At 45.8% G+C, this 26,123-nt stretch overlaps 1 protein-coding gene across 2 annotated transcripts in view; it reads right to left on the bottom strand.

The window, feature by feature from the left end:
- The window catches only part of ANKRD53 (ankyrin repeat domain 53), a 38,590-nt gene that overhangs the window by 7,399 nt on the left and 5,068 nt on the right, over nucleotides 1–26,123 (bottom strand). Inside the window, exons 2-5 of one of the 2 annotated variants that reach the window (XM_073611039.1) lie at nucleotides 9,925–10,078; nucleotides 7,067–7,266; nucleotides 1,238–1,402; nucleotides 774–894 (exon numbers count right to left, since the gene is read on the bottom strand). In XM_073611039.1, coding sequence (XP_073467140.1) covers nucleotides 774–894; nucleotides 1,238–1,402; nucleotides 7,067–7,266; nucleotides 9,925–10,078 — 640 coding nt within the window. Of the gene's footprint in view, nucleotides 1–773; nucleotides 895–1,237; nucleotides 1,403–7,066; nucleotides 7,267–9,924; nucleotides 10,085–26,123 lie in introns of both variants that reach the window. The other variant, XM_073611038.1, reaches the window with a different exon arrangement.

A 26,123-nucleotide genomic window follows, 5' to 3' on the forward strand; every position in this document is an offset into this window, starting at 1 on the left:
CAGCGACTCATAATGGGACTGTGATAGTGCAGCGGGAAATCTGATACTAACTAACGCTGGGGGGAACTGACTAACTGACACTGATGTCACCAGTGACACTAATACAGTGATCAGTGATAATGCTGTACACTGTCACTGTACTAATGACACTGGGTAGGAAGGGGTTAACATCTAGGGTGATCAAAAGGTTAAATGTGTGCCAACTATGTGTAATATGTATAAAGTGTGATGCTTTTACTCATAGATCTCTAAGTTTCTCGGGATGAGAAACAGAGGGATCAGTCTCTGTACAGAGCTCTGTCTTGCATGTTATCACAGGGCTCTGGGCTGTGATTGGATACAGCCAATCAGCAGATCCCAGCTGTGAATCATTGGCCGGGACTTGCTGACAATCACATGTGCACGCCCTAAACCCAGAAATAGGCAGCGATGTACGGATATCTTTCTTCCAGTGTAGTTCTCAAATTCTTGCTAAGAAGATGCACCTAGCGCTGTGCAGTGGTGTCTTCTGGTGAGATTCGAAAGTGCCTACCTTTTTCATGGGATCTCGTTGGCAGGATAACAACGTTACCCCGTGCACCATGGAAGCCGGAGGAGAGAGAAGTATTTTGTCTATCTTTGTTGCCCCTACAGTTTTGTGGGGGTTTTTTTTCAGTGTATGCTGGGCTTTAGCAAAGGTGGGACTTACAACAGAGTGCAAGCCTTCAACAGAGTGCAAGCAACAGAGTGCAAGCAAGATAACACAACGCAAGGAACAAATCATAAGCACTCACCGCCATTTTTAGCAGAGCCTCTTGGTCCATTTCTAGAATGTTTCTTTTCAATTTTTCCATCTTTTTCAGCTCCTGGGCACGTTCCTCCTTGTCTTTATTCCACATGGCATTGTGGAGGTACCTGAAATACAGAAGACAACTGGCTTACGAATCCAGAATTAAGGGTATATGTTTATTAATAGGGTTTCCCCGCCAGTGTATGTGGAAACCAATAATAAGTGTTAAGACAAAATATATTTTAGCCATTGTGGGGCTGGCAGATGAACCAGTGTTCATAAATGAATATTCTACTTGGCTGGTTCCAGCTGGAGATAACAAATGAGCTTCAAGCTGCAACTCAGTCCTGTAGAAACCAACATCCCCTTCAGAAACAGCAACATTGCTGTCAGTGAGTCTTGTAGCACAGGTAGGAATGGAGTTTTGGACCTGAATAGTGTAGATTTATTTTAGCTCACAGCACCTACCTGGCACAAGCACGGTGGCACCAAATCTTACACAAGTCGATGGGTCGGTTGCCCTGCAAGTCCTCGGCATGTACATCTGCTCCATTTTCAACCAAAATGGCCAAACAGTCCTTCAAGCCTTCTCTGGCTGCCTGGTGCAGAGGGGTCATCTTGCTCTCGCTTTGTCTAGAGTCAATAAGTAGGATAAATATGGTTACCGCTTGATGACTAGAGCATGCTGGGAATTGTTTGTTTCTGTCATCAGATATTTTAAGTAGGCATCAGGGAAAGCTTTAACCACTTGCCAACCACATAACCAAGGTTTTACGGCGGAAAGGTGGCTCTCATGTGCTGGATCATGCACCTAGCATGTGATCTGGCATTTCTGGCTAGGTGTTTCCCTTAGTGGAGATGGTGGCGGTAGCACCCGATAGCCGACTGAAAAATCGGTTCAGCTGAGGACATCGCTGGTTTTCTGGACAGGTACGTTTCCTAATAATAAAAGTCAGCAGCTACGGTATTTGCAGAATACTTACATACTGGGGCAGGGAGTACCAGAGGATGGGAGAGGCTCTGGAGAAGTCCTGGAGGCGAGGATGGGAGGAGGTAACAAGGGAGCTAGAGAGCAGGAGGTCTTGGGAGGAGCGGAGGGGATGATTTGGGTGATATCTGCAGATGAGGTTGGTGATGTAGCTGGGGGCGATGTTGTGGATGGCCTTGTATGTTGTGGTTAGCATTTTGAATTTTATACGATGGGGCAGGGGAAGCCATTGAAGAGATTGGCAGAGAGGGGCAGCAGTCATGGATCGGTTAGTAAGGTTTAATCATGTAGAACACTAGTTTGTATAGAGTATGGATGTGAATTTTCAGGCACTCGATTGTAACAAAATATAGATAAAACAATCTTAGTTTATTATACAAATAATTAAAATTCAAAACAAGTAAAGATATAGTAATTTCCAATAAAAAATAGTAGTCAACCACCAATATAAGTAGATTGTAATGATAACCACTACATATAAAGAGTACATATAAATTATGATTAAGATTGTAGCTGTGGAAACGCATTGGGCTGTACTCTTTGTAGTGGTTATCATTACAATCTACATACTGTATATTGGTGGTTGACTACTATTTTTTATTGGAAATCACTATGTCTTTACTGTTTCGAATTTTAATTATTTGTATAATAAACTAAGATTGTTTTATCTATATTTTGTTACACTTGAGTGCCTGAAAAGTCCCATCCATACTCTATACAAACTAGTGTTCTAATTAGATGCTCCACTTCTACATTTTGGGTACGGAGATATCATTGGGGGTTAGCTGTCGCTTCCCATTTTTTGCAGCTGACCCCCTGATGAATGAATGAATGAATGATTTGTAAAGCGCTGCAAATGCGAACTGAATCGCCTCAAGGCGCTAATGCGTTTTGTGTCTGAGCAACTAATGGCATGAATGCCATTATGCGGGGGGGCAGCTACAACCACCAGGAAAAGACAGCTATCCCCCTATTGGTGCACTGCAGCGCATGTGCAGTAGAACATGCCAAGGTCTCCTGGGATGCATGACATGGTATCCCAAGAGGCTGTGAGCAAGTGAAATGTCTTTCACAATTACACGAGAATCCAGGAAGTGTTTGAAGGGTTCCCAAAAATTAGGTAATGCAACAAAAAATTTTAAAAAAAATGGATAGGGGGCGATGGCGGAAAAGGCGAAGGTCCGTTTTAGGTCAGGCGAGGTAACAGATTTCAAGCTTCAAGTAACATCTTATTCTTACACTCTGTAAAGGGGGGCAGGCTCAACTGGTGGTGCAGTGGTATCCATGTATGAGACAGGGACACCTGGGTACTACATTTTGGGTACAGAGACATCATTGGGGGTTAGCTGTCTTTTCCCATTTTTTGCAGCTGACCCCCTAATGACATGAATGCGATGCGGCTCATTATGCGGGGGGCAGCTGCAAGCACCAGGAAAAGACAGCTATCCCCCTATTGGTGCACTGCAGCGCATGTGCAGTAGAGTACGCCAAGGTCTCCGGGATGGATGACATGGTATCCCAAGGAGGCTGTGAGCAAGTAAAACGTCTTTTACAATTACAGGAGAATCCAGGAGGTGTGGGAAGGGGTCCCAAAAATAAGGTAATGCAACAAAAAAAATTAAAAAATAGGGATGGGGGAGATGGCGGAAAAGGAGAAGGTAGGTTTTAGGTCAGGTAGCAAGGAACAGTTTTTGAGCTTCAAGTAACACCTTCTTTTTACACTCTGTAAAGGGGGGCAGGCTCAACTGGTGGTGCAGAGGTATCCATGTATGAGACAGGGACAACCGGGAACAGTCCAGGCAAGTGTGTCCTGCACTTTAACCCCTTTACACCGCAGTAACATATACAGTGCCTTAAAAAAGTAATTATAACCCTTGAAATTTTCCACATTATGTCATGTTACAATCAAAAACGTAAATGTATTTTTGTTTTTTTTTTGTGATAGACCAACACAAAATGGCACATAAGTGTGAAGTGGAAGGAAATTGATAAATGGTTCTCAATTTTTTTTACAAGTGAATATCTGAAAAGTGTGTCGTGCATTTGTATTCAGCCCCCTTTACTCTGATACCCCTAACTAAAATCTAGTGGAACCAATTGCCTTCAGAAGTCACGTAATTAATAAATAGAGTCCACCTGTGTATAATTTATTCTCAGTATACATACAGCTGTTCTGTGAAGCCCTCAGAGTTTTGTTAGAGAACCTTAGTGAACAAACAGCATCATGAAGGCCAAGGAACACACCAGACAGGTCAGGGATAGAGTTGTGGAGAAGTTTAAAGCAGGGTTAGGTTATAAAAAAATATCCCAAGCTTTGAACATCTCACAGAGCACTGTTCAATCCATCATCCGAGAAAGGAAAGAGTATGGCACAACTGAAAATTCACTAAGACATGGCCGTCCACCTAAACTGACAGGCTGGGCAAGGAGAACATTAATCAGAGAAGCAGCCAAGAGGTCCATGGTAACTCTGGAGGAGCTGCAGAGATCCACAGCTCAGGTGGGAGAATCTGTCCACAGGACAACTATTAGTCGTGCTCTCCACAAATCTGGCCTTTATGGAAGAGTGGCAAGAAGAAAGCAAATGTTAAAAGAAAGCCACAAGAAGTCTTGTTTTCAGTTTGCAAGAAGCCATGTGGGGGACACAGCAAACATGTGAAAGAAGGTGCTCTAGTCCGATGAGACCAAAATTGAATTTCAGATGAGAATTTTTTGGCCTAAAAGCAAAACGCTATGTGTGGCGGAAAACTAACACTGCACATCACCCTGAACACACCATCCCCACCGTGAAACATGGTGGTGGCAGCATCATGTTGTGGGGATGCTTTCCTTCAGCAAAGCTTGCGCTATTTTGCAAAGAAGAATGGGCAAAAATGTCACTCTCTAGATGTGCAAAGTTGGCAGAGACAACTCCAAAAAGACTTGCAGCTGTAATTGCAGTGAAAGGAGGTTCTACAAAGTATTGACTCAGGGGGGCTGAATACAAATGCATGCCACAGTTTTCACATATTTATTTGTAAAAAAATGGGAAAACCATTTATCATTTTCCTTTCACTTCACAATTATATGCCACTTTGTGTTGGTCCATCACATAAAATTCCAATAAAATACATTTACATTTTTGGTTGTAACATGCCCAACCCCCGGGCAATAAATCTTTTAAAGGGGATGCCAGAGCAGGTGGGTAGGGGTTAATTCACAGGCGGTAAACAAACACAGTGCAGGAGGGCTTTTTGCAGCAAGTCCACAGCATAAAACAAAATATCTGCTCGGCTGAGCTACGAAACAAAAACAAGATCCATTCCTGACTAAACAGGGTGCCCTTAATGTTTTTTCCAAAACAAACAGGCAGGTCTTGTATCTTTGGTGTTCTGTCAGCACTCAGCTTTTTCACCCTGCAGAAGCTTCTCACAGCAGAAGAAGAGAGGGAGCCCCAAGCATCAGTCAGCTCACATAAAATATATAAAGGCCTGTGTACAGCTGAGACTAATGCCGCGTACACACGAGCGGACTTTACAGCAGACTTTGCCCGGCGGACTTTTCAACGGACTTTACGACGGACTTTCTGAATGAACGGACTTGCCTACACACAATTGACCAAAGTCCTTCGAATTCGTACGTGATGACGTACGACCGGACTAAAATAAGGAAGTTCATAGCCAGTGGCCAATAACTGCCCTAGCGTGGCTTTTTGTCTGTCGAACTAGCATACAGACGAGCGGACTTTTCGACCGGACACGAGTCGGATAGATTTGAAACATGTTTCATATCTAAGTCCGTCCAACTTTTGAGAAAACAAAGTCCGCTGGAGCCCACACACAATCGAATTGTCCGATGAAATCCCGTCCGCCGGGCAAAGTCTGTCGTAAAGTCCGCTCGTGTGTACGCGGCATAAGAGTAAAGTCTGGCTACCAAGTAAAATGTGGACCTAGAAATAGAGGCTTTATTCCACCAAATGCTCTACAAAGTCTCAGGGTTTCAGGACCCACACCAGAACCTATTGAGCCCCTCACCATTTGGAGGTGAGAAAGCTAGGTGACCACCTGCCAGACAGAGGCTCACATCTCTAAATGTCAAGCTGAAAAGTCAAACTCGAAGTAAGTAAAAATAAATTAGGGGGCAAATAACTTTTTTCAAAAATTCGATCCTGTCTAGCATTTTCTTACCTCTAAAGCATGAGTCTCCAAACTTTCTAAGCAAAGGGTCAGTTTACTGTCAGGATTTAAAGGGGCCAGACTAGGACCAGTGGGAATAAAAAATGTCCTGGCATACAGTGGGAAGAAACCCCCTATCTTTGCTGTCAGTGGGAGGAATCGTGCCCTTTTGTTGGTGTCAGTGGGAGGAATAGTGCCCCATTCTTGGCGTTAATGACAGGAATTCTGCCCCAACGTTGGTGTCAGTGGAATTAATTTTGCCCCATCATTAGTGTCAGTGGAAGGAATTCTGCACCATCGTTGGTGTGAATGGAAGGAACTCTTCCCCATCGTTGGTGTTAATGGAAGGGATTCGACCCCATTGTTGTTGTCAGTGGAGGAATAGTGCCCCATTGTTGGTGTCAATGGAAGGAATTCTTCCCCATCGTTGATGTCAAGGGAAGGAATTCTTCCCCATTGTTGGGGTCAGTGGAAGGAATTCTGCCCCATTGTTGGTGTCAATGGAAGAGATTCTGCCTCATTGTTGGTGTCAGTGTAAGGAATTCTGCCCCATTGTTGGTGTCAATGAGAGGAAAAGTGCCCCCTTGTTGCTTTCAGTGAAAGGAATTATGCCCCATTGCTGGTGTGAGTGGGAGGAATAGTGCCCCATCATTGGTGTCAGTGGGAAGAATGGTGACCAATAGTTGGTGTCAGTGGATGGACTATTCCCCCAAGGGCTGGATAAAGGGCGGCAGTTTGGAGACGGCTGCTCTAAAGCATTGTCAACAGAGGCAATAGACAATACAAAATAAAGGCATTTAAAATTGCAAATACTTTTTGTTGTCCTGATGCCTTGATGCATACCCAGTACTGCACAGCCTCATCTTCAAAATCTTCTTCTTTATTAACACATGATGTGTGGAATATTGTGGTGCCATTCATTTAGAATGGCACCGAATGCACAAATACAGTAGCGGCCAATGTACCCATGATGCAGTGCACCTCAACATATTTGCTACAACTTTACAAACTTCAAGATGATTCTGAGTAATAGGAGTAGGTTAGCTTTGTAATATAAATCTAAAACCCCCCAAAAATAAAACACCTTTAAATAAAAAAGGAACATTGGTTGATTGGACCGATTCCCTGTGAAAAACACAGTGCGCAGTTACTCACGTGTTTACGTCGGCCCCGCACTGCAGTAGAAGCTGTAAACATTCTTTTGCCCTCTTTCCGTTCTTCTGATTTAAGACCAGGTGCAGAGCTCTCCATTTACACCGGCTGGGCAGGTTCACGTCTATCTTGTAATCCTCAATTAGAAGCTTCAGACATTGAAGCCGACCATGCAGAGCGGCCATGTGTAAAGCTGTGAATCCCTGAGAGAGGAAATGAACTGTATCATGACATCCTTTTTTTTAACACCACTATCCCTTTTACAAGTAATATCCATCACATAATGCTTGATGGTCAAGGAACTTAAAGTCAAACTATAATGGTTTTGATCAATTTTATTTGTAGGGACCCTGCTACGAGCTGGAGGGTCCCTAGTCTAAATTTAGTGAGGGTAACTAGGCTGTAGCCGGCCTCAGCTCTGTGTTATCTGGGTTTGCTGGATCTCCCCTAAGCCCAAGGACATTGTTTTTTTTTTCTGCCTACTACTGTTGAGCGTACTCCAATAAGTAGAGAGAGAAGATATAATGTGTTGGGATATGATTATTTATTTTACTGCTCAAAGAAGAGATTTTTGCCAGTGATGTGGGCTAGGGAAGAAAATAAATATTTTAAGTGGAGGGTCTATCCTTTCCAATGATTTGCCATGTGAGGCTGTACTGGTAGAAAGTCCCTGGCATTCCAGGCCTGTTGCCTGGGAAGGATGTGGGTCCAGGCGGCTTTGCCTCTCAGGATTTGCTGCCTGGAGAAGATATAGTTCTAAAGAAGTAAATGTTATGTTCCTCAGGCCTGCTGTCTGGAGAGAATATAGCTTTATAAGTCCATTTCATGCTCCTCGGGTCTGCTTCCTAGGAAGGATATAGTTCTAAAGGTCCACTTCATGGTCCTTAGGTTTGCTGCCTGGAGAGATTATAGCTTTAGAGATCCATTTCATGCTCCTCAGGCCTGCTGCCTGGAGAGGATAAAGCTGTAAAGGTCTACTTCATGCTCCTTAGGTCTGCTGCCTAGGAAGGATATAGATCTAGAGAGATCTATTTAATGCTCCTCAGGCCTGCTGCCTGGGGGTTCTAACTCTAGAAGTCCATTTCTTGCTTCTCAGGACTGCTGCCTGGGGGTTCTAACTCTAGAAGTCCATTTCTTGCTTCTCAGGACTGCTGCCTGGGAAGTATATAGCCCTAAGGAGGTCAATGTTATGTTCCTCAGGCCTGCTGCCTGAAGAGAATATAGCTTTAGAGAGTCATTTCATGTCCTCAGATCTGCTGCCTGGGGGGGATATAGCCCTAGAGGTCCATTTCTCACTCCTCGGGTATGCTGCCTGGGGAAGATATACCCAGTATCTCTATAGTGGTCCACTTCATGCTCCTCAGGACTGCTGCCTGTGAAGGATATAGCCCTAACAAGGTCAATTTTATGTACCCCGGGCCTGCAGCCTGGAGAGAATATAGCTTTAGAGGTCCATTTCATGCTCCCCTGGACTGCATCCTGGGGAGGATATACTGCAGCTCTAGAGATGCCCACTTCATATTCCTCAGGCCTGCTGCCTGGAAAGGATTTAGTTCTAGAGAGGTCAGCTTCATACTCCTCAGGCCCCGCTGAAGCTGAAGAACAGTTCTGCTTATTCAATTGCCAGTCCCAGCTTTAAGGTCCACGGTGACAAATTGCCCATCTGTGTTTAAAGATCCATAACTGGCCTGTCTGTGGCAGAGATACTTAAAGGTTGTTGACTGTCCAGCCTACTGTATCGGTATCAGCAGAGATTAGAGATACTATGGAGCAGAGGGAATTTTTGCTGGTACTTTTGGGTATCCTGTACCCCAACCCTCTCTCCTCTGGATAGCTGAGCCAATAAAATAACAAAAAGAAGATTGCCGAAGTGGAAGTCCATCTGTCTGTACTCACCAGTGGGTCTGTGAGTGTCAGTGCAGCAACAAGGAAAATTGCCAGTAACGAGGCTAAGCATGCCTGTAAAATCCAGCAACTCTTTAGGGGGTGAATTCTAAAGAGTTTCCAAAGCACTATTGGTTTTGTTAAAGGGTGCATGCAGCAGAAACTGCATGCTTTTAGACATGCTGTCTCTGATTGAAAACTATGGAAGGAAAGGGAGGATTCATATGGAGTTGGGAGTATCTGTTCTGACTCATCAATGTATGGAAATGTCAGCTAGAGCTACGAAGCTCTGTAAACAACATTTTTTGGAGCAAAGGTGAGCAACCTTGGCACTCCAACTATTGTTGAACTGCAAGTCCTGTGAGGCATTGCAAAACTCTGACAACCATAGGCATGAATCCCAGAAGCAGCAGCAAGATGATTTTTGACGTTTCACCGCACGTGTGCCGAGGTTGCCAACTCCTGATCTAAGGATAGCCTGGAAAAAATGTATAAGGGACCAAGCGCTCCCCCTGCTGTCTGGACATGAGAATACAATATATTCATATGCAATATTCCATATTTACCTTTACCTTTATTATTTTTTTTAGCCCTGACCATAATAAATAAATAAACGTTTAATGCAGCACTGATACACAAAAACGACTGGAAGGGAAAACTTGCTGGGCTTTGTAGTTCTGCATCTAAATACATATGGATTGCCCTGATCAGTGACTTCTCCATAGAGGATTAATTAACTAAATGATATTTTATACAGCAAAATTGCAGGAATTTCTCCTGATGGCAGCTCTGCCCCATAGATGCGTTGTATTATCTTCACATCATCAGATAATGTAGCAAAAACCAGATGGCTGCAGATTACCGGGTCACAGAGGATTAACTGGGTCTTACCGTCCTCATCCCCCAGTGTTTAGTGTTGTCTAGAGATAGAGGCTGCGTTATGTAATTTTACTGCGGCCCGCTGAGCTGACACTTACATTCCCATCCTGTTCGACGTGCGAGTCCGCTTTCTGCATACACAGCCGCAGCCAATCCACGTTCCCAACCGAGGCTGCCGTGAGCTGGTCACTGGTAACTTCCGCCTTGTCCAGAGTGCCCTTCTGGGGGCCAGGAGGCTGGGGGGTCATTCTTCTGTCCCTGCAGGAAAGACAAAAATAGCTGTTAGTATGGCTCAGCATAGTCTGACTTATTTTTTTTTTATTTTTTTTTGTGATATATAATTTTGGGGTAAAATATAAAAAATGAGGCTGGGTCGAGTAAATAGATACCAAACATATTAGCATTTAAAAGGACCAGCCTTGTTTTGGATTTTAGGTCTTTACATGTTTAAAACAGTTTTATTTGCTAGAAAATTACTTAGAACCCCCAAACATTATATATTGTTTTTTTTTCTAACACCCTAGAGAATAAAATGGTGGTCATTGCAATACGTTTTTTTGCACCGTATTTGCGCAGCGGTCTTATAAGCGCACTTTTTTGGAAAAAAATCACTTTTTTGAATAAAAAAATTAGACAGCAGTAAAGTTAGCCCAATTTTGGGGCGTGGTCTGCAACTGCATGGAGTAAGACGCGTGTGGTGAGAGCTCCGTCCGAGACCGATCCTTTATACCGATCCTAGGGGATTCATTATCCACAGACGACCCGCACACCATCTCCTACTTATCTACCTGCACCCAGGCATGTCTCCCCCTAATGCCCCGTACACACGGTCAGATTTTCCGATGGAAAATGTCCAATCGGAGCGTGTTGTCGGAAATTCCGACCATGTGTGGGCTCCATCGGACATTTTCCAGCGGATTTTCCGACACACAAAGTTGGAGAGCAGGAGATAAAATTTTCCGACAACAAAATCCGTTGTCGGAAATTCCGATCGTGTGTACACAAATCCGATGGACAAAGTGCCACGCATGCTCAGAATAAATAAAGAGGTGAAAGCTATTGGCCACTGCCCCGTTTATAGTCCCGACGTACGTGTTTTACGTCACCGCGTTTAGAACGATTGGATTTTCCGACAACTTTGTGTGACCGTGTGTATGCAAGACAAGTTTGAGCCAACATCCGTCGGAAAAAATCCTAGGATTTTGTTGTCGGAATGTCCGAACAAAGTCCGACCGTGTGTACGGGGCATAAGAGAACCGGCATGGCGGCCAGGCTGGCATAATATCGCCATGACGATCGGGACCAGGGAGAGGAAGATGGCGCCGCACAATCCCCCGCTCCTGACGAGCCCACCTCTGGGGACACAGCCAGGGTCCTGGAAGCCATCGCCCTATGTCAATCTACTCTCACCTCCAGAATCGAGGAGGTGAAAATCGACATATCCCTAATCCGGCAGGACGTCCAGTAACTGCGCGACCGCGTGACTGAAACTGAACGCTGAGTTGGACACGTGAAGGATGATCTGCATCCACTTCAGATATCTACCGAGCAACTTCAACATCAGCTCAGCACGGTTCTCTCCAAACAGGATGAGATGGAAAACCGCCTGAGGAGGTGCAACCTCTGTTTCGTAGGCCTGCCAGAAAAAGCAGAGGGTGCTGATCCCCCCACCTTCCTTGAAAACCTTCTCATTAAAACCTTTGGCGGGGAGGCTTTCTCCTCCACATTTGTGGTGGAGCGCGCTCATCGACTGGCTGCAAGACCCCCACCGGCTGGTGCCCCTCCAAGAACATTCATAGCCAAGCTATTGAACTACCGAGACCGGGACACAATCCTCAGGCTCACACGTGAAAAAGGCAACATTCCCCCTCGGCAATGTCACCGTGGCAGTTTACCCAGACTTTTCCGCTGAAGTGCAGAAGAAAAGGGCGCGCTTCACTTATGTAAAACGACAACTCCGCATACATCATATTAAATATGCCATGCTTTTTTCTGCCCGTCTCCGGGTGACATATGACGGTAAGACGCAGTTCTTTGAGGATCCCCAGGCTGTCCTATCCTGGCTGGAGCAACGCGGTGAACCTGATTTGGGCCCGGCCTGAAAAGCCTCATGCGCTCTTTATTATAATCCCTGGCTGTTTGCATCCGGACAATGCGTTACTTACGCTTTACCTGCCACATCATACCACCGTCGAGAACTGTGAGTAATGCCCCATGCTGCTCTGCATGTTAATTCTATGCTTGACCTCCCCTCTCATTCCCCCCCATGATGTACAGTCAGCCACCATCCCATCCCCCACCAACTCCTACCCATTGATCTCAGGCGGTGCACCCGCACTGGCCACTTGGGAACCGGATTTCGTCCCCCGCATCCCCATGCGTTCTTCAGTTTGTTCGCCCTCCACCGGCCTTCTTGGTCGCATCAGGACTGTGGCTCCTGAGCCGCAACTGACTTCCACTCTTCTAAGAAAGTTTCCCTGGCCGGCCTCTGCCTCCTCAGTTCCCCGGGATGGCAGTGAGTTACCTCTGCCTTGCTGGACCAGTGTTCATGCAGAAGCGGTTCTTTTTGTTATTTTCTTTATTTTTGTTATGTTCTGTACCTTTATACATATGTCCAATTGTATGTCTATATTGCTTAACAATAGGTTTAAACTCAACTGCATATGGCGGTCGGTCATAATAGCTGTGACTCTCCCCATACGTCCGTCTACAGGGGGAGGCGGCCTGTTTCATGCGGCGGCCCCATGTACACGAACCTGGAGCTCCCTAGATGCTCTCATTGTTGAAGTTGTGTTCCACACTTCTGTCAGTATGCCTAGATGTTGCTTAATAACCAATGATATGCTACACACATACTGTTACCTCCTGGGGCTCCGACTGCAACTCTGTAACCCCATCCCCCCCATCATGGCAACGCACAAAATTCTAACTTGGAATGTCCGCAGCCTTGGTGACAGGGCTAAGCGGACCGCGGTGCTCTCACACCTAAAATCGCAGCGAGCTGACATTTCCATTCTTGTTGAAACCCATCTTATAGGCCAGAAACAAATGAGTCTCAAGAAGCCCTGGGTGGGCTGGGCGTATCATGCCCCACATACTTCCAACTCCTGTGGCATTGTGATCCTTGTCGCTAAGACGGTGCAGTTTCAGCTCCACAATCTGCGTTCGGATCCCCAGGGAAGGTCATTATTTTTGCATGTTACTGTGGGGGGGGGGTTGGAGTTTCTCCTATTGACCTTCTACATCCCTCCCCCATTTCAATTCAATATATTACAGCAGGGTATAGACTTCATGTCCAAATATCCCTCAGTGCCAGCAGTTTGGGCTGGAGACTTTAATGCAGTCATAGCCCCACACTACGATAGGATAAGTCCTGCCAACCCTACACATCCTAATACCTATACTACCAGATTTGGAAAATTCCTCACAGAATTTGTCCTCACAGACACCTGGAGGCACTTACACACAACACAGCAACGTTTCTCCTGTTTCACCCCCTCAAGATCATCTATGTCTCGTATAGACTACATATTCCTGGCTCCTTCTCTCTTCTATACTTGACTGAGGCGGGGTTTGACGCCAGGGTGCTATCTGACCACTCTCCTTATTGGATCAGGTTACGGATGCCATCTCCCTCTATTGCTCGGATCTGGAGGCTAAACCCTTTTTGGCTCACTATCCTCCCAGACATAGAGGGTCTCCAACGTGAATGGGACCACTATTTTAATATAAATGATGGCACTGCCCTGACCGGATCCACTTGGGAGGCTTTTAAGATGCACGTTCGCATGATTCTCTCGATGCGCATCAACAGACATAAGGTCGCATCCAAACTACTGATAACTCAGGCGGAGGAACATCTCCATACTTTAGAACAAAATTTCCAAAATAGCCCCACAGCCGCGTACGCCTCCCTGATATATTAACAGTCTAGACTCACCAACCAATTGCATTTTGAAAAGGCCAAACAGGGTATTTTCTTTAGCAAGCAACGTGTCTACGAACATGAAGAAAGAGCAGGCAAGCTTCTGGCTTACATGGCCCATTTAGATCACAAACCCCCAGTGGTAGTCTCCTTGCAAACGGCCTCCGGGGTCAAAACCACTGACCCTGATCAGGTAGCTGAAGAATTCAGATCTTTCTATTCAACACTATATATCTCTACTAGCGCTTCGGTCTCATCCCAATATCCAGGGCCTCCGCATCAGGGGCTGACTGAGGTGATTAGCCTCTACGCTGACGACATGCTTCTTTATTTAGCAGACGCAGGCCCCTCGCTTCAGGCAGCTCTACACGTGATCACGGCGTTTGGCGCATACTCCGGACTCCAGATAAATTGGGCCAAATCCCAAATTCTTCCCCTAGACCTGGGCGCCCCCACCTCCGAACAAGCTACTCTGCCGCTAGTCAGAGCTAGCGAAATCAAATATATAGGCATACAAATCTCCCGCTCAATCTCTGACTATATAGCACTCAACATTGAACCGCTATTCACCATGCTTAAACTTAAAACCCAGGTGTGGTCCAGGCTCCCTCTCGGGGTAATGGGGCGCATTAATCTTGTGAAGATGATCCTCCTCCCCAAGCTACTTTATATATTCTGGCATTCTCCAATACAACTCCCACTACGCATATTTAAAGCAATGGAATCCATTCTCAATACCTTTGTTTGGGGTCCCTCCCGTCATAAATTGCCGTGGAGGGTCCTTAAATGTCCCACTGAACTAGCAGGTACGGCACTTCCCGACCTCTACATATATTACATTGCGGCCCAACTATCCCACTTCTTCCACTTTAACCACTCAGATAAAATACGCTACTCTCAAATGGTATGTTCACAAACCTCTTGTTTGATCTCCCACCCCTTTCAAATTCTATTCTGTGAACCCCGTGCCTCAACTCACACTAGCAAAGGGGGATTAATGCTAATACACCACTGTAAAATTTGGCGCACAGTGATGCGCATTGGTCAGGCACCCTCCCCGCACTCCCACACCCCTCTATGGGACAACCCTAATCTCCCTGAACTCATCACTATTCCAGATCACAACCTCTGGGTCTCTAAAGGTGTCATATATCTAACACAAGTTGTAGCCCGCGGGGCGGTCAAGCTTTTTCAGACACTCAAAGACGAGTTCGCCCTACCAAACCACATGATCTTCCGCTACCTTCAACTAAGACACGCACTTAATACGCAGCTGGGGGGCCCCATCCCGGCCCTCGAGATCCCACTCCCAGTGGATATAGTTATGGGGAAGGACTCAAAAAAACTGATCTCCCAACTCTACACCTACTTAATAAGACCTACGGCTGATGCCATTACTCACCAATTAAAATTGCGCTGGGAGTCGGATCTTGGCACCCTAACAGATGAGGACTGGGAGGAGGCTCTCGCGAACTATAAAGTAGTCTCCCCCAGGCTATCTGATCGCCTATCCCACCTTTATATGCTCCACAGATCATATCTAACCCCCCATCGCATATCTAAGTATAGGCACGATTATAACCCAAACTGCCCGAACTGCGGTCACTCCACAGCTTCCTTTTTTCATTTAATGTGGGCTTGCCCTTCCATACAAGGATATTGGACCCAACTGGTGAAATTTCTACATGACCATATGGGGTCCCCATTATCCCTATGCCCCCGCCAATGTGTGTTAGGTCTCCTTTCGCTCTCAGAAGGTGAAAAATATTTGCACACCTTTCTACAAGAAACACTATTTTTAGCCAGGCTGCAGATAGCTAAAACCTGGTTGAGGGGGACCCTCCCCACCTTGTGACAGTGGATCAGAGCAGTTAACACCACTCTCCCTTTCAAAAAAATACTCTACATGCGTAGGGGCTGCCCCGACAAATTCCACAAAATTTGGGACAGATGGCTAGAAGACACCTCAACTAATACTGCAAGGGCTCACCGCCCGGACTAGTTGGGTTGTACTACTCAACTTACCCCTCAATCCTCTTACTATTGGTTTCATCCCAATCCAATACCTGATGGTTTGCAATGCGAAGGCCTGATTATTTCATTGTTTTAAAAGGGAAACATTTTTCCTCTTTTCTCATCACTTTTTTTTTCTTTTTCTTATCCCCACTTCTACTTATGTATTTTTATTGTTGTTTTTCTTTATATATGCTGCTAGTTAATCTACCTTCTGTATTACCTATATAGTGATGATTTCAATAACATATTAGTATCATTTGCCAATTGGACTAATCCGTAAATGTAGTGCATGTTGCACTAAATTGTACCTGTGCTAGTTATATTTTTCTCTTATGCTCAATAAAAATTATTTTTGATAAAAAAAAAAAGTGTTAATGTTACGCCAAGTAAATTGATACCCAACATGTCACGCTTCAAAATTGCGCCTGCTCGTGGAATGGCGTCAAACTTTTACCCTTAAAAATCTCCATAGGCGACGTTTAAAAAATTCTACAGGTTGCATGTTTTGCGTTACAGAGGAGGTCTAGGGCTAGAATTATTGCTCTTGCTCTACCGGTCGCGGCGACACTTCACATGTGTGGTTTGACCACCGTTTTCATATGCGGGTGCTACTCGCGTATGCTTTCACTTCTGCACGCGAGATCGTCGGGACAAGGCACTTAAAAATTTTTTTTTTACTTATTTATTTTACTTTATTTTTTCACTGTTTTTTAAAAAAAAATTTGGATCACTTTTATTCCTATTACAAGGAATGTAAACATCCCTTGTAATAGAAAAAAGCATAACAGGTCCTCTTAAATATGAGATCTGCGGTCAAAAAGACCTCTGATCTCATATTTGGACTTAAATGCAATAAAATAAAAAAAAAATTTGGTCATTTTGAAAAAATGACAACGAAAAAAGTGCCTTTAAGATGTATGGGCGGAAGTGACGTTTTGACGTTGCTTCTGCCCAGCAATTGTATGAAGACCGGTGGGGGCCATCTTACCCTCATTCGTCTCCATGCACAGAATGTGAAAGGACACGATCGCCTCCACTGCTGCCGACGGCTCTGGTAAGCGGCGGAGGGCACCGGATTGCGGCGGAAGGGGGGAGGTCCTCTCCCGCCACCGATAAAAGTAATCTTGCTGCGAATCCGCTGCAGAGACCACTTTTATCTTGTAGCGAACCGCCCGTTGAAAACGAGGATACCGGGGTTATGGCAGCTAGTCCTCAGATCTCATATTTGGACTTTAATGCAAAAAAAAAAATGTTGTTTAAAAAAATGACAAAAAAAAGTGCCTTTAAGACAAATGGGCGGAGCTGACGTTATGACGTCGCTTCCGCCCTCCTATGGTATGGAGACGGGTGGGGGCCATCTTAGCCTCACTCGTCTCCATACCTAGGAAGTGAACCCGATCGCCTCCGCCGCTACCGACGGCTCCGGTAAGCGGCGGAGGGCGCGGGAGAGCGGCGGGAGGGGGGTGGCACCTCTCCCGCAGCCGATAACGGTGATCTCGCGGCGAACCCGCCGCAGAGACCACCATTATCGTACACAGAACCGCCGGCCCTAAAGATGGATACCTCGGTTGTGGCAGCAGCTGCTGCCATTATCAAGATATCCATCTCCAAAGTAATGACGTATATATACAGTGGCCGGTTGGTAAGTGGTTAAGGCTGTACCTGTTCAATGACAAAAGACCACAGTAACCAAAATTGTCCATAGTCAACACTTTAAAAGCCCTTTATTAATTTAGCATTACCCATGAATGTTAATATGTTAGGGAAACGTTGGGTACCGCTGAAGGTTCCCATCCCTGATTTCCGGTGACCCACATAGAAGAAGGAGGGTTCTGGCGTGGAAAAGAGCCCGTCCCAGTTCATTGCATACCAAGAAAAGTAAAAAGAAACCCTTCCAGTCGCCAAACAGCGGAAAAGCCAGATTGTATCCTGAAAAGCCCACTTTGACGCGTTTCGCCTCGCCACTGGGGCTTAGTCATGGAGGTGGAGGAGGAGGGAGCCGAGCTGAAGTTGCTTTCATTCGGGATACACTTAGGCTTTGCCAGTGTGCAGCAACTGGAGGGGTTTCTCTTCCGTTGGTATTTAAGAATGCCACCCCTAGAATTATAGGTGTCACCTTCACGGTGATACCTCACATGTGTTTGCATTTGTGCATGTGCGTGGGGTGACAGAGTTGCTATTATGTTTTTTTGTTTTTTTTTAATTTTTACTTTTTCTATTGTCATTTTGTTTTTTTTACGTTTTTTTACTTTTTTTTTTACATTTAACTTTATTACTATCGCAAAGTGGCTAACAAGCCCCCCCCCCCCCCGTGTAATATCATGAGCAGGTGACAGGTCCTCTTTATGGAGAGGACCTGTTTCAGGGGGTCTTTTAACAATTTTTCTGCCCATCAACCGCTCCCTCTCAGGGCTGGCTCACACCAGATGCAGTCCAATGCATTTTTAATCTGGATCAGAACGCATATGTCCTGAATTGAGATTTAGCCTCAGTTGACACATATGAATCGTGCAGGAACCGTACCACATTCCTGTGCCATTCACATGGGATTCAGTGCGGTGTGACTGGAGCCCATTCATTTTGAATCATCATCAAATTCATCATGTGACTGCAGCTTAAAGTGAAAACAGGTGGTTTAGAAAGAGAGGTTTTTTTTTTTTAAGCCCCTAGCGCCAGTGTCTCCTGCCCCTTTAAGGAGTTTCAGATGACGGGAGGCCTGGGGCGGGGTTTATGATCATGTGACCGCCGTGATTGGCTGTCACGTTGGTCACATGATTGGAAATCTCTCAATTGCAAGCAGCAATCGGGAGCTTTCCGTTAGCCATCGGTAACTGTGCCAGGAGGGTGCAGGGCGCGTGCTGTCGGCGCAGCTGTGTTTGCAGTGTGATACGCAATTATGCGGCTGCTCAGCGCCAAGCCCCACCCACCGTGAGGCCGCATATTTGCGTACCGTCAGCGTGAATAAGTTAAACCCAACTATCAGAGAGAAGGGGAAAGGGGGGGTTACTTTATCCTGTGAGGTGTAGTGATTTATTAAAAAGATTAAAAGACAATAAAAACGCACTTACAAGTTGAAAGTGGATCAAGGCTTGTCATAAACCCATATAGACCTCCACAGGATGACCGGGAGGCTGCAGAGCTCTGCAGGCAAGCAGCTGGCTGAAGCAGAGTTCTTGGTGGAAGTACAGCTGTCAGGCTTCAGGCTGGAACATAGGCAGTAGCGGCTTCTGGGTGTAGCAAGATGGCTGCAGCTCCAATCAGCACCTTTCTTTGGCTGGATCTTTCCTATGGTTTGATAAAGGGGCAGTCCTGTTGGCCTGAAACATGTAGCCACCCCCCTCCGCTTCCTGTTACCATCACCCAGCCGAGAGAGGTGCTCATTGGAGCCGCAGTCATCTTGCTACACCCAAAAGCTGCTGCTGCCTATGTTCCAGCCTGAAAGCTGCTCCTTCCAAGAAGAACTCTGCTTCAGCCAGCCGCTTGCCTGCCGAGCTCTGCAGCCTCCTGGTCATCCTGTGGAGGTCTATATGGGTTTATGACAAGCCTTGATCCACTTTCAACTTGTGAGTGCATTTTTATTGTCTTTTATTCTTTTTAATAAATCGCTACACCTAGATGGAGGCACCCTCTTGTGTTTGTTTTATATGAGTGAAAAGGTGTGACATCACCTGTCAGTCGCCTCTGAATAGCTATCCAAATGCAGATTGCTTTTCAGAGGAACGACAGGCTTCGATGTGCATCTAAACCATGCCTAACAATAATTACTTAATTACTTTTATTGTTACAGTTTAGATTGTTAAATAAACCACTCAAAATGTTGCGTATATTTGTTCAGTAAGTGCAAAGAAAATACCTGTTGATCCTGCCAGAAATTCGGAGCTGTCCTTTGCACATATCTTGTATTATCTCAAGGAGGGCAATTAGCCCTCCCAATTCTTATCTTGGGACTATTTTGTGGACAATAAACCATAACCAGGCAGGGCTGACACCATTCATCCACAGAAATGCTTCTGTGTTGTCAACAGGACTCAGGAGATGAGTGCATTTCAGTCTGCAGTAGGGGCTGATCTGTGTCGGGCATTTGTGTACACTGCCAAAAGCTGGACATCTATCAGGATTTACATGATTGTGTCATCTCTGGGCTGGCATTTCAGTCCAGGAAGTAGATAGTGACCCTGGATGATGCCTGAACAAAGATGGCATCATCCTTCTGGAGAGAAAATCAGATGAAGGCACTGCAATGCATTTTTTTGTATGTTCTCACACATCGTGGTAATGTGGGTTACTGCAATGCGGATGCATGAATCCTGCCTTGGGGTTTACATCTAAAATGCTGACCATCATACTGTACATGATCAGCTCTCCTCTCTTGCAAAGCTTGCAATCCGTCTTGATTTAAAGTCTGACTCTGGTGGAGGGAAAGGTGGTGCCGGCTTGTTGGGTGGGCTTGGGTTCCGTCATGTTTTCGAAACAATGAGTAATCCCTTTCTATGCGGCCTTTTATTTCCTCTGCTCCTCTCATTAACTTACTTCTGGACATAAATAATTCCCAGATAATCCGCTACAAGAGCCTAATGCAGGACAGAGAATTACAGGGGTCGTCCCGAGGTCAGCCTGCTCTATATGTGTGACTCGACCCACTGACCCCGACCCCACCGCTGCAGCCCCACCGCCATTTCTGTGTCAGTGTAGTAATAACACTTCACCCAGTCCCGTTATATCTTTACTATTCACTTCTACTGTATCTCACATTTTTGTAAATATTTTATTCTATCTTTTCATGTGACAACACTGAAGAAATGACACTTTGCTACAATGTAAAGTAGTGAGTGTACAGCTTGTATAACAGTGTAAATTTGCCGTCCCCTCAAAATAACTCAACACACAGCCATTAATGTCTAAACCGCTGGCAACAAAAGTGAGTACACCCCTAAGTGAAAATGTCCAAATTGGGCCCAATTAGCCATTTTCCCTCCCCGGTGTCATGTGACTCATTAGTGTTACAAGGTCTCAGGTGTGAATGGGGAGCAGGTGTGTTACATTTGGTGTTATCGCTCTCACTCTCTCATACTGGTCACTGGAAGTTCAACATGGCACCTCATGGCAAAGAACTCTCTGAGGATCTGAAAAAGAGAATGATTGCTCTACGCAAAGATGGCCTAGGCCAGTGATGGCACCCCAGATGTTTTGGAACTACATTTCCCATGATGCTCATGCAGTGTAGTTGAGCATCATGGGAAATGTAGTTCCAAAACATCTGGGGTGCCAAGGTTCACCATCACTGGCCTAGGCTATAAGAAGATTGCCAAGACCCTAAAACTGAGATGCAACACGGTGACCAAGGACAGGTTCCATTCAGAACAGGCCTCGCCATGGTCAACCAAAGAAGTTGAGTGCACGTTCTCAGCGTCATGTCCAGAGGTTGTCTTTGGAAAATAGAGGAGTACAAAGATAAGTGTGTCTTGCCTACAATCAAGAATGGTGGTGGGAGTGTCATGGTCTGGGGCTGCATGAGTGCTGCCGGCACTGGGGAGCTACAGTTCATTGAGGGAACCATGAATGCCAACATGTACTGTGACATACTGAAGCAGAGCATGATCTCCTCCCTTCAGAGACTGGGCCGCAGGGCAGTATTCCAACATGATAACGACCCCAAACACACCTCCAAGACAACCACTCCCTTGCTAAAGAAGCTGAGGGTAAAGGTGATGGACTGGCCAAGCATGTCTCCAGACCTAAACCCTATTGAGCATCTGTGGGGCATCCTCAAACAGAAGGTGGAGGAGCACAAGGTCTCTAACATCCACCAGCTCCGTGATGTCGTCATGGAGGAGTGGAAGAGGACTCCAGTGGCAACCTGTGAAGCTCTGGTGAACTCCATGCCCAAGAGGGTTAAGGCAGTGCTGGAAAATAATGGTGGCCACACAAAATATTGACACTTTGGGCCCAATTTGGACATTTTCACTTAGGGGTGTACTCACTTTTGTTGCCGGCGGTTTAGATATTAATGGCTGTGTGTTTATTATGTTATTTTGAGGGAACAGCAAATTTACACTGTTATACAAGCTGTACACTCACTACTTTACATTGTAGACAAGTGTCATTTCTTTAGTGTTGTCACATGAAAAGATAGAATAAAATATTTACAAAGATGTGAGGGGTGTACTCACTTATGTAAGATACTGTATATATTCAGAATGAAACCCTGTCACCCCCCCTCCCCCCCGTATTATTCTGTACTAGCAGCTTCTACTAATTGGGGAGTTGTGTGGCTGCCTTTACACGCACATGAACTTTAACCACTTAAGGACCGCCTAACGCCGATTTACGTCGGCAAAGCGGCACGGGCAGGCAAAATCACGTACATGTATGTGATTTGCCTTCCGCGGGTGGGGGGTCCGATCGGACCCCCCCCCCGCCGCCCGAGGCGGTCCCGTTCTGTTCCCCGGCGATCCGAGATGAGGGGGAGGCCATCCGTTCGTGGCCCCCCCCTCGCGATCGCCGCCGGCCAATGGGAACATTCCTTTGCTGCTGTATGCTAAACAGCAGCAAAGGAAATGATGTCATCTCCCCTCAGCTCGGTATTCCGTTCCAGCGCCGAGGGGAGAAGACATCAATGTAAGTGCACAACACACTACACACACAGTAGAACATGCCAGGCATACAAAACACCCCGATCCCCCCCCCGATCGCCCCCCGATCCCCCCCCAATCACCCCCCCCCCCTGTCACAAACTGACACCAGCAGGTTTTTTTTTTTTTTTTTTTTCTGATTACTGCATGGTGTCAGTTTGTGACAGTTACAGTGTTGGGACAGTTAGTTTTACCCCCCTTTAGGTCTAGGGTACCCCCCTAACCCCCCCTAATAAAGTTTTAACCCCTTGATCACCCCCTGTCACCAGTGTTGCTAAGAGATAATTTTTCTGATCGCTGTATTAGTGTCACTGGTGACGCTAGTTAGGGACGTAAATATTTAGGTTCGCCGTCAGTGTTTTATAGCGACAGGGACCCCCATATACTATCTAATAAATGTTTTAACCCCTTGATTGCCCCCTAGTTAACCCTTTCACCACTGATCACCGTATAAGTGTTACGGGTGACGCTGGTTAGTTCGTTTATTTTTTATAGTGTCAGGGCACCCGCCGTTTATTACCGAATAAAGGTTTAGCCCCCTGATCGCCCGGCGGTGATATGCGTCGCCCCAGGCAGCGTCAGATTAGCGCCAGTACCGCTAACACCCACGCACGCAGCATACGCCTCCCTTAGTGGTATAGTATCTGATCGGATCAATATCTGATCCGATCAGATCTATACTAGCGTCCCCAGCAGTTTAGGGTTCCCAAAAACGCAGTGTTAGCGGGATCAGCCCAGATACCTGCTAGCACCTGCGTTTTGCCCCTCCGCCCGGCCCAGCCCAGCCCACCCAAGTGCAGTATCGATCGATCGCTGTCACTTACAAAACACTAAACGCATAACTGCAGCGTTCGCAGAGTCAGGCCTGATCCCTGCGATCGCTAACAGTTTTTTTGGTAGCATTTTGGTGAACTGGCAAGCAAGCACCAGGCAGCGTCAGGTTAGCGCCAGTAGCGCTAACACCCACGCACGCACCGTACACCTCCCTTAGTGGTATAGTATCTGATCGGATCAATATCTGATCCGATCAGATCTATACTAGCGTCCCCAGCAGTTTAGGGTTCCCAAAAACGCAGTGTTAGCGGGATCAGCCCAGATACCTGCTAGCACCTGCGTTTTGCCCCTCCGCCCGGCCCGGCCCACCCAAGTGCAGTATCGATCGATCACTGTCCCTTACAAAACACTAAACGCATAACTGCAGCGTTCGCAGAGTCAGGCCTGATCCCTGCGATCGCTAACAGTTTTTTTGGTAGCGTTTTGGTGAACTGGCAAGCACCAGCCCCAGGCAGCGTCAGGTTAGCGCCAGTACCGCTAACACCCACACACGCGCCGTACACCTCCCTTAGTGGTATAGTATCTGATCGGATCAATATCTGATCCGATCAGATGTATACTAGCGTCCCCAGCAGTTTAGGGTTCCCAAAAACGCAGTGTTAGCGGGATCAGCCCAGATACCTGCTAGCACCTGTGTTTTGCCCCTCCGCCCGGCCCAGCCCAGCCCACCCAAGTGCAGTATCGATCGATCACTGACACTTACAAAACAATAAACACATAACTGCAGCGTTCGCAGAGTCAGGCCTGATCCCTGCGATCGCTAACAGTTTTTTTGGTAGCGTTTTGGTGAACTGGCAAGCACCAGCGCCCTAGTACACCCCGGTCGTAGTCAAACCAGCACTGCAGTAACACTTGGTGACGTGGCGAGTCCCATAAGTGCAGTTCAAGCTGGTGAGGTGGCAAGCACAAGTAGTGTCCCGCTGCCACCAAGAAGACAAACACAGGCCCGTCGTGCAAAGAGTGCCCTTCCTGCTGCATTCGCCAATCCTAATTGGGAACCCACCACTTCTGCAGCGCCCGTACTTCCCCCATTCACATCCCCAATCAAATGCAGTCGGCTGCATGAGAGGCATTTTCTTTAAGTCCTCCCGAGTACCCCTACCCAACGAACCCCCAAAAAAGATGTCGTGTCTGCAGCAAGCGCGAATATAGGCGTGACACCCGCTATTATTGTCCCTCCTGTCCTGACAATCCTGGTCTTTGCATTGGTGAATGTTTTGAACACTACCATTCACTAGTTGAGTATTAGCGTAGGGTACAGCATTGCACAGACTAGGCACACTTTCACAGGGTCTCCCAAGATGCCATCGCATTTTGAGAGACCCGAACCTGGAACCGGTTACAGTTACAAAAGTTAGTTACAAAAAAAGTGTCAAAAAAAAAATATATATATAAAATAAAAAAAAATAGTTGTCGTTTTATTGATCTCTCTCTCTCTATTCTCTCTCTATTGTTCTGCTCTTTTTTACTGTATTCTATTCTGCAATGTTTTATTGTTGTTATGTTTTATCATGTTTGCTTTTCAGGTATGCAATTTTTTATACTTTACCGTTTACTGTGCTTTATTGTTAACCATTTTTTTGTCTTCAGGTACGCTATTCACGACTTTGAGTGGTTATACCAGAATGATGCCTGCAGGTTTAGGTATCATCTTGGTATCATTCTTTTCAGCCAGCGGTCGGCTTTCATGTAAAAGCAATCCTAGCGGCTAATTAGCCTCTAGACTGCTTTTACAAGCCGTGGGAGGGAATGCCCCCCCCCCCCCCCACCGTCTTCCGTGTTTTTCTCTGGCTCTCCTGTCTCAACAGGGAACCTGGGAATGCAGCCGGTGATTCAGCCAGCTGACCATAGAGCTGATCAGAGACCAGAGTGGCTCCAAACATCTCTATGGCCTAAGAAACCGGAAGCTACGAGCATTTTATGACTTAGATTTCGCCGGATGTAAATAGCGCCATTGGGAAATTGGGGAAGCATTTTATCACACCGATCTTGGTGTGGTCAGATGCTTTGAGGGCAGAGGAGAGATCTAGGGTCTAATAGACCCCAATTTTTTCAAAAAAGAGTACCTGTCACTACCTATTGCTATCATAGGGGATATTTACATTCCCCGAGATAACAATAAAAATGATTAAAAAAAAAAAATATGAAAGGAACAGTTTAAAAATAAGATAAAAAAAGCAGAAAAATAATAAAGAAAAAAAAAAAAAAAAAAAAAAAAAGCACCCCTGTCGCCCCCTGCTCTCGCGCTAAGGCGAACGCAATCGGCGGTCTGTCGTCAAACGTAAACAGCAATTGCACCATGCATGTGAGGTATCACCGCGAAGGTCAGATCGAGGGCAGTAATTTTTGCAGTAGACCTCCTCTGTAGATCTAAAGTGGTAACCTGTAAAGGCTTTTAAAGGCTTTTAAAAATGTATTTATTTTGTTGCCACTGCACGTTTGTGCGCAATTTTAAAGCATGTCATGTTTGGTATCCATGTACTCGGCCTAAGATCATCTTTTTTATTTCATCAAACATTTGGGCAATATAGTGTGTTTTAGTGCATTAAAATTTAAAAAAGTGTGTTTTTTCCCCAAAAAATGCGTTTGAAAAATCGCTGCGCAAATACTGTGTGAAAAAAAAAAATGAAACACCCACCATTTTAATCTGTAGGGCATTTGCTTTAAAAAAATATATAATGTTTGGGGGTTTAAAGTAATTTTTTTGCAAAAAAAAAAATAACTTTTTCATGTAAACAATAAGTGTCAGAAAGGGCTTTGTCTTCAAGTGGTTAGAAGAGTGGGTGATGTGTGACATAAGCTTCTAAATGTTGTGCATAAAATGCCAGGTCAGTTCAAAACCCCCCCAAATGACCCCATTTTGGAAAGTAGACACCCCAAGCTATTTGCT

This window comes from Aquarana catesbeiana, linkage group LG01 (assembly GCF_042186555.1).
Source record: "Aquarana catesbeiana isolate 2022-GZ linkage group LG01, ASM4218655v1, whole genome shotgun sequence".
Classification (NCBI taxonomy): Eukaryota; Metazoa; Chordata; class Amphibia; order Anura; family Ranidae; genus Aquarana; species Aquarana catesbeiana.